We start from the raw sequence: 12,875 nt of genomic DNA, 5'->3' as shown, positions 1-12,875 counted from the left end.
AGCTTCAGTTGTGTAAACATCGGTGACATGGACATACTGATTAGGTTAGCGAGAGGGGAGTGTTCCCTTCCCGTGTCCCGGGAGGGGAGCTTTGGATCTGGTTTCCTAGTGGAGCCGGGGGCTTGCCAGGGGCTGGCCTGCTGGCCTGGTTGTGGTGCAGGCCGCCTCGTGGGAATGTGGCTGTGGTGAGAACTCGGAGGGAGGGGCTTGGTCTCTACAACACCCCCCCCCAACCCCCCAGCACTGGAGGTACAGGCAAGGCCAAGGGCTAAGCACAGGCTCCTGGACAGACCCGTCCCCTAGCCTGGGGTTCACAGTGCTCTCCTGCGGGAGCCAGTCCTGCCTCACCAGCAGATTCTTGGAGGACAAGTCTGGGACAGACCCTCGGACAAGCTGCTGATCCCAGAGGGTCAGGAAAGTGTGGCTGCTGCAAGAAGCAAGCCAGAGCCTTGCCGGTTAATTTCTAGGCCAGCTTTATAGAGACAGCGACATTCTTAAATTTCTAGCCCACTCCTCTTCTCTGGAACATTAGGAGGAAAACATTAGGGTTTAGGTTAAAAGAAGGAATCATTTCAAGAGACAAAGACTATAAATGGGCTGGCCTAGGGGTACTGGACCTCAGCTTATGTACTGCTCACAGCAGTTGTGCAAGTGAAGTACTTTTAGCCCCTTTGCATAAATTCAGATGAGCTAATGACTGAGACTCTCCCTGGGGTCAGCGGGAGCAGGCATGGGGACAGAGGTGAATCTGAGATGGTGTTACCCTGTCTCTACCTCCACTTCTTCCAGGCAGGATGAGGAGGCAAGTGTGGCTCAACTGTTCACAGTCTCTGTAGGTAAAGAAACAGCGGATTCCCTTTAACCGGGAATAGTTATAAGGTTCCACCTGCAGGCAGCAAATTGGTCTGGAAACATATTAATTCTCCATAGACTTCACAACCCAGATAAAGAAAGGAGAGTAAGCTACTGCCAAGCAAAGACCATCTACAATGGGCCCATCTGAGCCAGTGCAGAAGGGCCCAGCGTGAAGGGGTGCCACCCAGGCTCACCGTCTGGCTCCCCCTGCGCCTGGCCCCACCACCAGAAGGCAGGGTGTGGTCTCCTGGATCAGAACCACTGCCTGACAGAAGCACTACGTGTGGACCAGAGCTACTTCTCGGTGGCATCTGAGCTAGCCAGAAAAGGGCAGTGAGTATCCGAGGGCACTCCTTTATTTTCCTCCAAAAGCAAATATATTTTTTGCTTATTTGTTTGGAAATTGTTGAAAAAGAATGTCCATCTGACTTTCCATCAAATCGAGACTTGGTTGTAGAGGGGCCCGAGGAAATTAGAAAGCCTACATGCTTTCCTTCAAATAGGGCCATTCATTTTTAATTACTGTTTATTTTTTAAAACCTCTTCAAGGTGAATCCACAAACTTCCCTAGAAATGAAGTCAGGGTATTTCGACCATCCTGGTCAAGAACCTTCTAGTCAAATTCATGGGTGGATCCCGCCCCACGGGCCATACAGATGCAACCTGTTCACCGCCAGGCCAACCTCCCTACCCCTTCCTCTACAAGAACGCTAACACATTCTCTGCGGAGTCTCCTACCTGGGTGCTGGTAACCTTCTAGCATCTTCCCATTCTGTCTGGGGCTCTAAGATCTTGGCCCTCTATATTAGAATTTCTTGTCCCACAGTATAAGGAGGTTGGGACAACAGCTTAGAGAATTTTTAGGTGGATTACAAAAAATCCAAACAGAATGTTCTTGTGAAACCTCATCAAGAACAAAAAACAAAACAAAGAGAGCATTTTTCGCACACGGGCCACTGGGACGTGGCTCCTTAGTGCCACAGCTGGGTCCCTCATTACCCACATGGGTGCCCCCCACACCTTGGCACTATGTGGTGGCCTGGCGGGAGGCTTTGTCCTGCTGGGCCCCAGAGCAGAGCCTGGTAACTTACAGGCCTGCTTCGCATGCTAAAAGCAAAAACTGCTTGAGAGGTTAAGTTTCTGGAATTGTTTATAAATATACCCATCTATTAAATTTGAAATGTTAACTGCTTATTTTTGAATGATTTCTTAGCAAGAGGGAAACATTCTCTTCATTGTTGTGCAAGCTATCAAAACAATGGTCCCAGCCGGGCCCTCCCCTAATCTTGTCATTTTCACTTAAGACGCGCGTGGGTAACCTTACTAACTCTGTGAATGTCACTGTGGGGATAATGCAATCTCACCAGTCTGGCCACAGCAGGGGCCATTTACTATCACATCAAACTTGTATGGGAATGCTTTCACCAAGTACAGGGTCATCGACCTTCTTTCCTCTGTTCCTCTCGGGAAGGAAGACTGCCATGTTCTTTGCTAAGAAAGGACCCACAAGACCAACTCCGGTTGGTGTTTGTTGCTTGAATTCATGGGAACATGAGGGGCTGGATAATCAAACTGAAATCATGTGGGAGAGTGAATTCGGTGAGGAACGTGTGTTTTGAGGCCAGCTACCACAGAGTATTCGGAGACCACTCTGTCCCCTGCACGGAACCTTCAGCGCATAGTACTTACCATATGACATTTTGTACGCACACTCAAGCCACCCCCGCCCTCTGCAGCAGACTTTTCCATCTCGGGGTGGGGGTGGTGGGCGCTGAAAGTGGTCGGACACACCAGCCACTTTCTTTTTGCTATCTGTCTAGATAGGCAGGGCCACACTCGATAGGTAGAAAGCTCTTTATGCATCTTACGAGCACACAAATCCTCTGAATTTTGCACCTACAGCTATTCATTCACTGTAATGTAGGAAGCTAACATCCTACAACTGGATTTCTTTTAGGCCCAGGGGCTGAGGCCTGGGGTTAGTTTTCCTAATTGCACAAATACACTAATCCAGAGCTTTGGACCTGCAGGGAGCTGCTAAAGTATCTGCTACATGGGATTAAAAGTCGAAGTTGCATTACAGTGTTTATTATGTGCCAAGGGCTTTTATTCTATCCTCTTGGAAACCTTAAAACCCATTTTATAGATGAGGAAACCGAGACTCAGGGAGATAATCTGCCCAAGGCCTTGCCTGTGGCAGAGCGTGGATTTCAACCTACTGCGGGCTAACTGCAAATCCCAGGCCCTCCCCTCCCACTGCCTCGCTTCCCTAGGTCTTGAGGGCGATAAGGCACCCCGGAAGCAGTTCCCTCTGGCCCGAGCTCTAGCTCATTGGCCTGTGACCTCACCTGCTCTGAAAAGGGCCCCCGAGGCATAGTGCATCGCCAGGGCATGGACGAGCTGCCTGGCCGTGGTGAAGACCGGGCCTCTTTCGAACACCGAGAAGGACAGTGGCGTGTGGTCGGAGGCGATGTACAGCTTGAGGGAAGCATGGATGCTGACGAGGAGACTCACTGGCTGTATCACCAGTTTCCGTAACTTCACAGGATTCACCAAGGCCCTGGCGTGCTGTCTGACCTGTGTGGGCAACACCTGCTCCCCGCCGGAGGGGCCCGCAGGGCAGCCGGCCAGGTCGCCGCTGGGCAGGTAGGTCTCGAAGAGTGTTCGAATGTAATACACGAACGTGTCTTCCACGTAGAACCGGGCGGGCTTCAGCTCAAAGCGCAACTCATTAATGTCATCCAAGCGGCAGCTCCTGCCCTCGCTCAGCGTGAGGCAAAGCTTGATGAAACAATCTTTCTTGTACTCTTCCAGGTCTCTGCCGGATGCCAGCAGGCTGTGCACTTTAGCCCGCTGCACGGGTCCTGCGTTTTCCCCCTGGCACACCAGGACAGCAAAGTGGAAGTTGGACTTGCTGTACAGCTGGTTGTCCAACTGCAGGTCCCCACAGTAGAGCTCCACGGCGTGGAGCCGCAGGGGCGCGGCGACGGCCTCTTCCCCGGGCAGGGGACCAGCCACGGGGGCCACTTGGAGAAAAACATGGTCCAGTGTGAGTCTCAGGAGCTCAGATGATGCTTTGTGGTGGCTGAGGTCATCAAACACCACCAGGCTCAACTGCGTGATGAACAGTTTAAGTGTCACCATCTTCTCCAGAGTTCTAAAGGAGAGACGGAAGAACATCAGTCTCACCCTTGCTCTTTTTCTTTTACTTCTCCCCTCCTTCCTCCCTCCCTGCTCCCCCTCAGTAGTGCCATATTACACACCTCCTGATAGTCCATCAGATTCTCATGAGGAACAAATATTCAACTTTCAGTTCATGGTGTCCAGACAGAGCCGGTCACACTCCCAACAGTACTGGGAAAAATGCTGTCTACGGGACTTTACAAGCTCTCACTGCGTTCTGTACGAGCTTGCTCATCAACATCAGATTTTTACCCTAAGATTCTTCTAGTCTTTGCACACCAAATCTCTATCAAGATCATCTCAAGGCAGAAAGGTAAAATCAAATAATCCAAACTCCTCACTGTGAAGTAAAGTGAACAGAAGAAAAGTCGCCAAGGGCCCAGGTCCCCGGCCCACCTTGCATGTCTCGGCCTCAGGCCAGCCCCTCTGTGGTGCACGAAAGCCTTCTGCTGCCACCTGCTCCAGGCATCACTCCAGCCACCCACCCCCTCCTATGTCCTCATTTTTTCCTTCATTACTAGCAGCCTCTAACCATGAGGTTATTTCCTGTCTTGATAATCACTCTTGTAACTCCACTTCCTCCTCTGGCTACTGCTCTGTTTTCTACTCTCCCTCACATATAAACGTCTCCACTGTCTGCTGCAGGCTTCCATCATCTCTTTGCAGTGCTCCAAGCAGGCTTCTGCCCCACAGTCTACCCAAACAACTCTTACCCAGTGACTTCTGTGCTACTGGGCCTTTTGGTCTGTGGCTCACCTGACCTGTAATTGCGTTTTACCTTGTCAATAAGTCCTTCTGTCTGGAAACACTCCCTTTATAGGTCTTCTCTTGGCTCTTCTACATCCTCACTCATCCTGTGACCCCCCTCTTCTCCCTGACCACTGAAAATTAAGGTGCCCGAGGTTTGGCCCTTGCCATCCCCTTGGAGATCATGGCTTGATACGCAGTCCCTGTGCAGATGACTCTTCTGTCACAACATCAGCTTAGAACTACCCGACTGCCAGTCTACAATATCTAACTGCCTCTCCACATAGATGCTTGTCTCAACTTGTCATGTCTGCAATCAAACTCTCAATCTTACCCTCCACCCCCAACCTATAAATGGTCTTTCCTATCTCAGTTAATGGCAACCACATCCTACCACTTGCTTAGAGCACACAAATTTGGGAGTTATCCTTGATACTTCTATTTTCAATCCTTACTTAGTGCATCAGGGAAATCTCATTGGTTTTTTTCTTAGAAAGCACGTCCAGAATCTGACCTTTTCTTCCCATTTCCACTGATCTCATCATAGTCTAAGCCATCGGCATCTCTAGTGTGAGTAACTGTAACAATCTCTTAACTAGTCTCCCTGCTTCCACCTTTACCTCTCTACAGTCTACTTCAATGAAGCAGCCAATGATTTTCTAAAAATTTAGGTCAGATCAGATCATGTCACTTCTTTACTCAAAATGCTCCAAGGATTGCCCCATTTCATTCAAAATCAAAGCTAGGCCCTACACAAGTCCCCCTGGTCCAGCTCTTACTTCTCTGACCTCAGATACTATTACTTTCACTTTCACCCACTCTATTGGGCCCACATTGGCTCCTCTCGCGCTCCTCCAATATACCAGATACACTACTTCAGACCTCTGAAACAGCTGTGCCCACTGTCTGGAAAGCTTTCCCACCAGATAGCCACATTATTATCTCCCTTGCAGCTTTTGAGTCTTTACTCAAATGTCAACTTCATGGTGAGGCTTACCTACACCGGTTTTTAAAAATTTTTCTCTCTCTGTTCCTATGCCCTGGCATTCCTGGTCTTTCTCACCCATCTATTTTTATCCCTGCAGAAAGCCAACCTTCTACTGTATCATAAAATTTCCTTTTTTATTATGTTTATTCTCTTCCATTCTATACCTATGAGTGTAGAAAAAGCAGCGATTTTGGTCTTTTTGGTCACTGCTGTGTTCCCATCTCTAGAATAGCACCTGGCATCCAGCAAGCCAAAAAATATTTGAATAAATGAATTAAGGCAATACTAGTAAATATTTGTGTTTTTTGAAAAATAGAAACTTCCTATTTCTACCACTAAACATATAATTTGTTGCTACTCTGATCAATTATGCACTATTAATGCCCTAGACAAATGTTTCTGAAATTGTTGTACAGGCTTGAAATTTTGTGTTATGTAATTTTATATTAAGCCTCCAATTTTGTTATGCTGCTCATTTTTTACAAGCAAAAACATTCTACCCAATGTTGTCTGAGATATTGTAAGTTCAAATTAATAACGAGTTGGCAGGTCCTAATTAATAAATTCTTAACTATATATGAAAAGCAAGGGACTTTTAAAAAAATGTATGGAAGTTGATATTATTATTTTACATTTTAAATAGAAATTTAATAATAAACTTCTGATGCTAAAATAAATTCTTCTTGTAGAAAATTAAATTGCAGAAAATTACTAGATAATCATTTATAAGCACTGTATCTATTGAAAATTTGGTTCCTTCTTTTGAATCTTAGTTCTAGAAATGTTTTCTGATGTTGCTCAAGTGCCTTCCAGGAAATGGCAACAGTTTACATTTCCACTTGAACTGTATATGATGACAAATCATTGTTACTTAGGTAAGTAATATCTTACTTAAATTTGCATTTTTTTGATTACTCACATTTCCTCTTTCTACAATTTCCTTTTTTTTTTTTGTTTTTTTCCTTCCTACAATTTCCTGGTCATGCATGTGCCTTTACTTTTAGGAGGAGCTAGCTTCATACCATTTCTATTGGATTATAGCAATTCTCTTAAATTGAGTATATTAACTCTTTGGTTCATGTTTGTAAAATCTGATGGCAACACTCTAAGAGGTGAATTTATTGTTGATGGAGCTCTAATTGCTAAGTCAGATTACTAATTACTAGGTGGTCAAGCGGATACAGAAGTATTAATGTACATTTCACGCTGATGCTAATATGTAATTCGAAGATGCATATTTTAGTTTGTAAATCATTTTGTTAAACTTACCAATGGAAGGGGTACCAAAGAAGATAAAGAACTGCTTTTTATAGGTACGACTTAATGCTAATGACCTTATGGATTACACAATAATTCACCAAAACCTTTAATGTATATATAGAGATGATCATGAATGGTAAGTAGCAGGCTTATGACTTTATAACAGGAAAGCTTACCATACTGCTAATGGGATAATAACTAATCCTACCTGTTGCTGGTGGTTAAAATAGGTTCCACTTTTCCTTCTGGGGCCACAGTGATGAAGACTGTGCCACACTGAAGGATGATGTCCACATATACATAGCCAAAGCCAGTCAGGAACACAACCTGCAAAAAGAATATTCAAAATCTGATTAAAAAGAAGTAAGAAACACTATCTGCATGGCTGCCTTCAAAGGTCTTAAGTTCTGGCTCAACAGCTAGTTCTATTTCTTTATATCGATGTGTACAGGCTATTCAGCTGAATTTATTGATTGCTTGATTGATTTTATTTATTTATTCATGAGAGACAGAGAGAGAGAGAGAGAGAGAGGCAGAGACACAGACAGAGGGAGAAGCAGGCTCCATGTAGGGAGCCCGATGTGGGACTTGATCCCGGGACTCCAGGATCACACCCTGGGCTGAAGGCGGTGTTAAACCGCTGAGCCACCCAGGCTGCCCTATTCAGCTGACTCAAAAAAAAAGAAAGAAAGAAAGATCAAATCCAGATTTTTCAATATCCAGTTGTAAGGTTCATAGCAAAAAACAATGATGGATGACAGGACATGAGTGTCTTCATTCTCTGCTTCTTTGCTTTTGGCAAATAGCTCTGTGTGGCCTAGAGCCCAGCTACAGGTCAGCTTTATGTGGGCATACAAATCTCTGGTGGGAAAAAAAAAAACCCCTGAAACTCAGGACTTGAAATGCAACATACAAACAACTTTTAAACTCTTGAGTGTTGAGTTACTACCACGAGGATGCCCTTCTATCCTTGGACATAGAAGCATACCAGAAAACTTACCAATGAGAAACGCCATAATACCCCAAGGTCCCTTGGTCCCTCACATAACTTGTAACACTACTGTTAAATAACTTCATTTGCTTGGAGTCAAAATTAATTTTTCTTCCATGGGAAGGTGGACTAAGACCCCAAAAAAGTTCTACCTCAGAAGCCAGGTACCAGGCTGAAGAACAGATGTCCTTTCAGCATCGAATACCAAGGTTGCTAAAATGGATAAATATTTGAAAACAGAACTACTTGAAGAACAACTCCAAGAACATCATGTTCACAGCCAGCATTACCTAAGAGTAGGAGCAAGAACCTCCTATGTTCGGGAACGCTAATTTTGATAATTTGCAGTATCAATTCAGTCCAAGTCTGGGCCCTTTATTACTGTTAGGACAGTAAATAAAAGGTTGAAAATTCCCGGATGAAGGAACAAAGCAAGGTGCCTGCCTGACATGTAATGAACAGACTCTAATGCTGACCATATGATGAGTACCGGAAAATATGTACACAGAACCACAGGAGAGAGTCACAGACTCAGACCACTGAAGTGACTTCAATGACACTGGGCTTCTTTCTTGCATAATGGCTCCTCCTTCAGAGATCCTGACCATATGCAGCACTCAGGGCACCTGGACAACCACCTCTCCCTCCTCTGCTCATCTCCTGCAGCATAGCGTTCATCAGATGCTCCAGTCCTGCTCATCCTCTACGAGTGCCTTCTCTTCCATCCTATGGCCACACTATAGCTTAGCCCCATAGCTTAGCCCTTGTCTGTCACTCAGCAGACCCTGTGCCCAGAAGACACCCTCCCCCACATTGGTCCTTTCCAAATCCTATGTATGGTCACAAATCCGTACTGTTTGCAGTACAGTCACTCAACTGCTAGACTGTCAGTTTCTTGAGGCAAGGAGAGGAGTCCATCTGTTCTTTATGGACATGTTTCCCAAACGGATTGTTTTGCAAAAATATGTGTTTCAAAAGACCTTGTATCCTGAATTTGCCTTATCTGTTCTAAGGTAAAAATTGAACTTGACTAGGACAAAATCTGGAATGCAGCCAACTTAAAAACTGGCTCAGCTCACGAATCTAAAACAAAACAGGTATTATTTCAGAAACATTGACATTTATTATTTTGTATGATATACAAAGTCACCTTTTTTTTAAAAAAAAAAGTTTACTTGAGACAGAGAATGCATGCATGTAAGGGGGGAGGGGCAGAGGAAGAGGGAGAGAAGCAGGCTCCTCATTGGGCGTGGAGCCCAACATAGGGCTTGACATGGAGCTTGATCCTGTGCCCCCCTAGATCATGACCTGCTCAGAAATCAAGAGCGGGATGCTCAACTGACTGAGCCACCCAGGTGACCCAAGTCAACTGCTTTTTTACTATGCTTATGATGTGAGAGAATTCATTTGGCACAAACCTTTCTAAGGCCCTGTGCCCCCACCTATATTTTTCTCTCAGTGACTGTAACTTCAGTGCATGTCTCAGGGTTTTAGGATAGAACTGTCAACACTCAAAAGAGGGAAGGAAAGGATAAAAAAGGGGAATATTTATTGTTCTGCTCATTTTCAAAGTCATCTGTAGGCACTGTGAAATGAGGATCCTGGTTCCTTCTAAGATAGTAAAGACAAGGCAAACTGATGGTTTTTGTTAACTGCCCAAGGGACTTTGTTTCAATTTTAGTATATGTGCTGCTGAAGCGAGCACTGCCCAAGGGACTTTGAAGCAAGTAAATGGACCTAATCCTTTAAGGTACCTCTCCTGGTCGAAAATCTGGACTTGAGAAAAATTTTGCTATGTTTTCCTTTCACCCACCACTAGAATGGAAGAGACATGGACTTTAGTTCATGTTGTTTTTCACAGGCAGAGAAACAGCTCACAATGTCAAGCATTTTGTCCAGTGGCAGCTCTACGGAGTAGGGAGGTAGGTATCTCACTGCTAGGGAAATTAGGCACCTGTACCTAGGTTCTCTCAGAAGTCTTTTTTTTTTTTTAAGGGGTGAGAGTGGGACACATTTTTTTTTAAAGATTTTATTTATTTATTCATGAAAGACACAGAAAGAGAGGCAGAGACACAGGCAGAGGGAGAAGCAAGCTCCATGCAGGGAGCTTGACGTGGGACTCTATCCCAGGTCTCCAGGATCGCAACCTGAGCTGAAGGGGGCGCTAAACTGCTGAGCTACCCAGGCTGCCCTCTCTCGGAAGTCTTAAAATAAATCCTTGTTTTGGTCTGATGGTCTGGTTGTTAATCATTCAGCCAATTATTTGATACTTAGAGTGCACCTACGAAGAGCATGGCACTATATTAGTGATGGAGAAGATTTCTTTTTTTGTTTTTTAAAGATTTATTTATTTTAGAGCAAGAGCGTGAGCACATAAGCCGGGGGTGGGGATGGGGGAGATGAAGAGGGATAGAGAAGCAGACTCCCCACTGACCAAGGAGCCTGATGTGGGGCTCCATCTCCCGACTCTGAGATCATGACCTGAGCCAAAATCAGGGACTGGATGCTTAACTGACTGAGCTACCCAGGCACCTAAGGAACCAAGAAGATCTAATCACACCCTCCAATTGCTCTCAGCTTAGCTAGTAAAAAAAGCCAAGGACACAAATGATGAGATAATAACTAATATTTCCAGGGCAGAGATGTATAGCATGCTTCTCCCTCTTAGTGTATTAATCATCATGATCTCTGTATAAGCTCATGAGGGCAATGGCTGTGTGTCCATTTTCTTCAGTATTTATAACCAGTACTTGGTATGCAATCAAGATCTGATTGGGCATCATGATATCATCTCAGTGTGGCTCCTGTGGTAGAGACTTCTAGTGTCCACCCATACCTAGCTCCTTCTAGGCACAGAATAGGATTATACTCCTCACTCCCTTGTGGTTAGGTATGGCCATGTGACTAAGTGCTGGTCAATGAGCTAAAATAAAGATAGAATTGATATTGTTACTTCTGAGTCAAAGCATAAAAGAGCCAGTCTTCTTCCCCTGCTACAGAGACTGAATAAAGGCTTTATGTTCTAGATCAGTGGTAGGATAAATCCAATCCATGGCCTGTTAAATGTAAATAAAATTTGGGGGGGGAGGGAATATAGCTATGCTCATTTATTTATATATATATATATATATAGTCTCTAATAGCAAAGTTGAAAAACTGAGAGATTATATGGCCTGCAAAGCCTAAAATATTTACTGAAGAAGAAGAAACTTTTTGAAGAAGCAGCTTGTTGACTCCTGGTTTAGCTGGTTGTGGCAGATTATTACACAGTCAAGGAGCTGCACATCCAGCTTCCAGGCCCTTCATTCAGTCCCTTTCTTTTCCTACTGACACAGAGCTCAGCTATGTGCCTGCCATCGACTGATGGGACATCAGCAAACATGAGACAAGAAGTCTGACAAAGCTTGCTTGCTGGGGTTTGCCCTCCTGCCAACCATGTAAGGAAGTCTGGTTTAGCCTCCCTAGACAGGAAAGACCACATGGTGAGAGAGATGCCCAGACTTTCCAGCTGAACTCATCCCTCTGCCAACCTCCAATAGAATGTGGCTGCATGAGTGATCCCAGGCTCATTCTGCAGAAAAATCATCCAGACAAACCTTCAGACTCATGAGACATTAGTCATTTTCAAGCCTCTAGGTTTTGGGGGTGGTTTGTTACATTGGGGCAGACAGAAGGTAATGGAATCTCCATCACCTGCATCTCTGAGTGACCATGTAGAACAGAGCTGCCTGGGCACAAAGCATGAGCAAGATGTAAATGCTAGGATTCTGATAGGCAGCAAAACCTAGCCTATACTAACTAATACAGTATAGTTATTGGTGATAGAAGTAAGGCTCCAGCAGAAATCTAAAATATGAGTCCTTGGCTTAGTGGTCAGGCAGCAGAAATTGATATTTGAAGATACTACAGTGGCAATTCATGTTATGAAGTAGCAAGACATTTCATAAGACTGTTGTCTGAGATTACCTGGGAAGCAGATTATAAACCTAATCCATTGGTACCTCCAAAAGATGAAGTTCAGAAACAAACATTAGTAGCATGTGTTGTTGCTATTGGCTGTCTCTGGCGATATATTCTGTAGAAGACATGAGCTCAGAAAAGAATTGGCCAGTTTGCAAATAAAAATGAAAGGGAATAGAGAGAGACAGCAGGAGATCAAAGTTCAGTCTTTGGATATGAAGGCAAATTAATACTGTGCCTTAACCTCTTAACTGTTTAAGTGACTCAGAAGACAGTTTACATTAAAAGTATAAGTTTGCCATAGAAGCTCTCTTAAATCTAGAGAGAGGTAAAGAAGACAGACATACCTTGGAAAGGACCATGGACGTGGTTATCAGTATTACAATCCTCTGAAATCAACTAATTTTTGAGAAATGACTACTGCCCAGTAAACCCATGAGCCTAGACTAAAGGAGGCTATGATTGCTTGAGAATTACCACAGCTTCAGATGTAATTGGGGAAGATCTCTGAGGGATGATTCAGGGACTAGAAGAAAAATACTGAGAGCAGTTCCAAGAGTAGAAACAGGGCTCAAAGACTAGCTCTTGCTCCAGGGTATAAACCCCACAATTATGAGCTCAGAAAATTTTTATAATTGTCACAGATGCGGGGCTGCCATTACAACTCATTCTTCCCCTTTCCATTTTTTTTTTAAAGATTTTACTTATTTATTCATGAGAGACACACAAAGAGAGAGAGAGAGAGAGGCAGAGACACAGGCAAAGGGAGAAGCAGGTTCCATGCAGGGAGCCCAATGTGGGACTCGATCCTGGGTCTCTAGGATCACGCCCTGAGGGGCTGAAGGTGGCACTAAACCCATGAGCCACCAGGGCTGCCTTTCCCCTTTCCAT

At 44.7% G+C, this 12,875-nt stretch overlaps 1 protein-coding gene across 10 annotated transcripts in view; it reads right to left on the bottom strand.

Annotated features, from left to right (window-relative positions):
- The window catches only part of VPS13B (vacuolar protein sorting 13 homolog B), a 718,401-nt gene that overhangs the window by 17,546 nt on the left and 687,980 nt on the right, over positions 1-12,875 (bottom strand). For all 10 annotated transcript variants that reach the window (XM_077846711.1, XM_077846713.1, XM_077846712.1 and 7 more), the window contains 2 exons: positions 7,242-7,360; positions 3,204-4,012 (listed from right to left, as the gene is read on the bottom strand). In XM_077846711.1, the coding sequence (XP_077702837.1) occupies positions 3,204-4,012; positions 7,242-7,360 (928 nt within the window). The remainder of the gene's footprint in view (positions 1-3,203; positions 4,013-7,241; positions 7,361-12,875) is intronic.

Source organism: Canis aureus, chromosome 14, assembly GCF_053574225.1.
Source record: "Canis aureus isolate CA01 chromosome 14, VMU_Caureus_v.1.0, whole genome shotgun sequence".
Classification (NCBI taxonomy): domain Eukaryota; kingdom Metazoa; phylum Chordata; class Mammalia; order Carnivora; family Canidae; genus Canis; species Canis aureus.
This window is presented reverse-complemented; position numbering and strand designations above follow the sequence as displayed.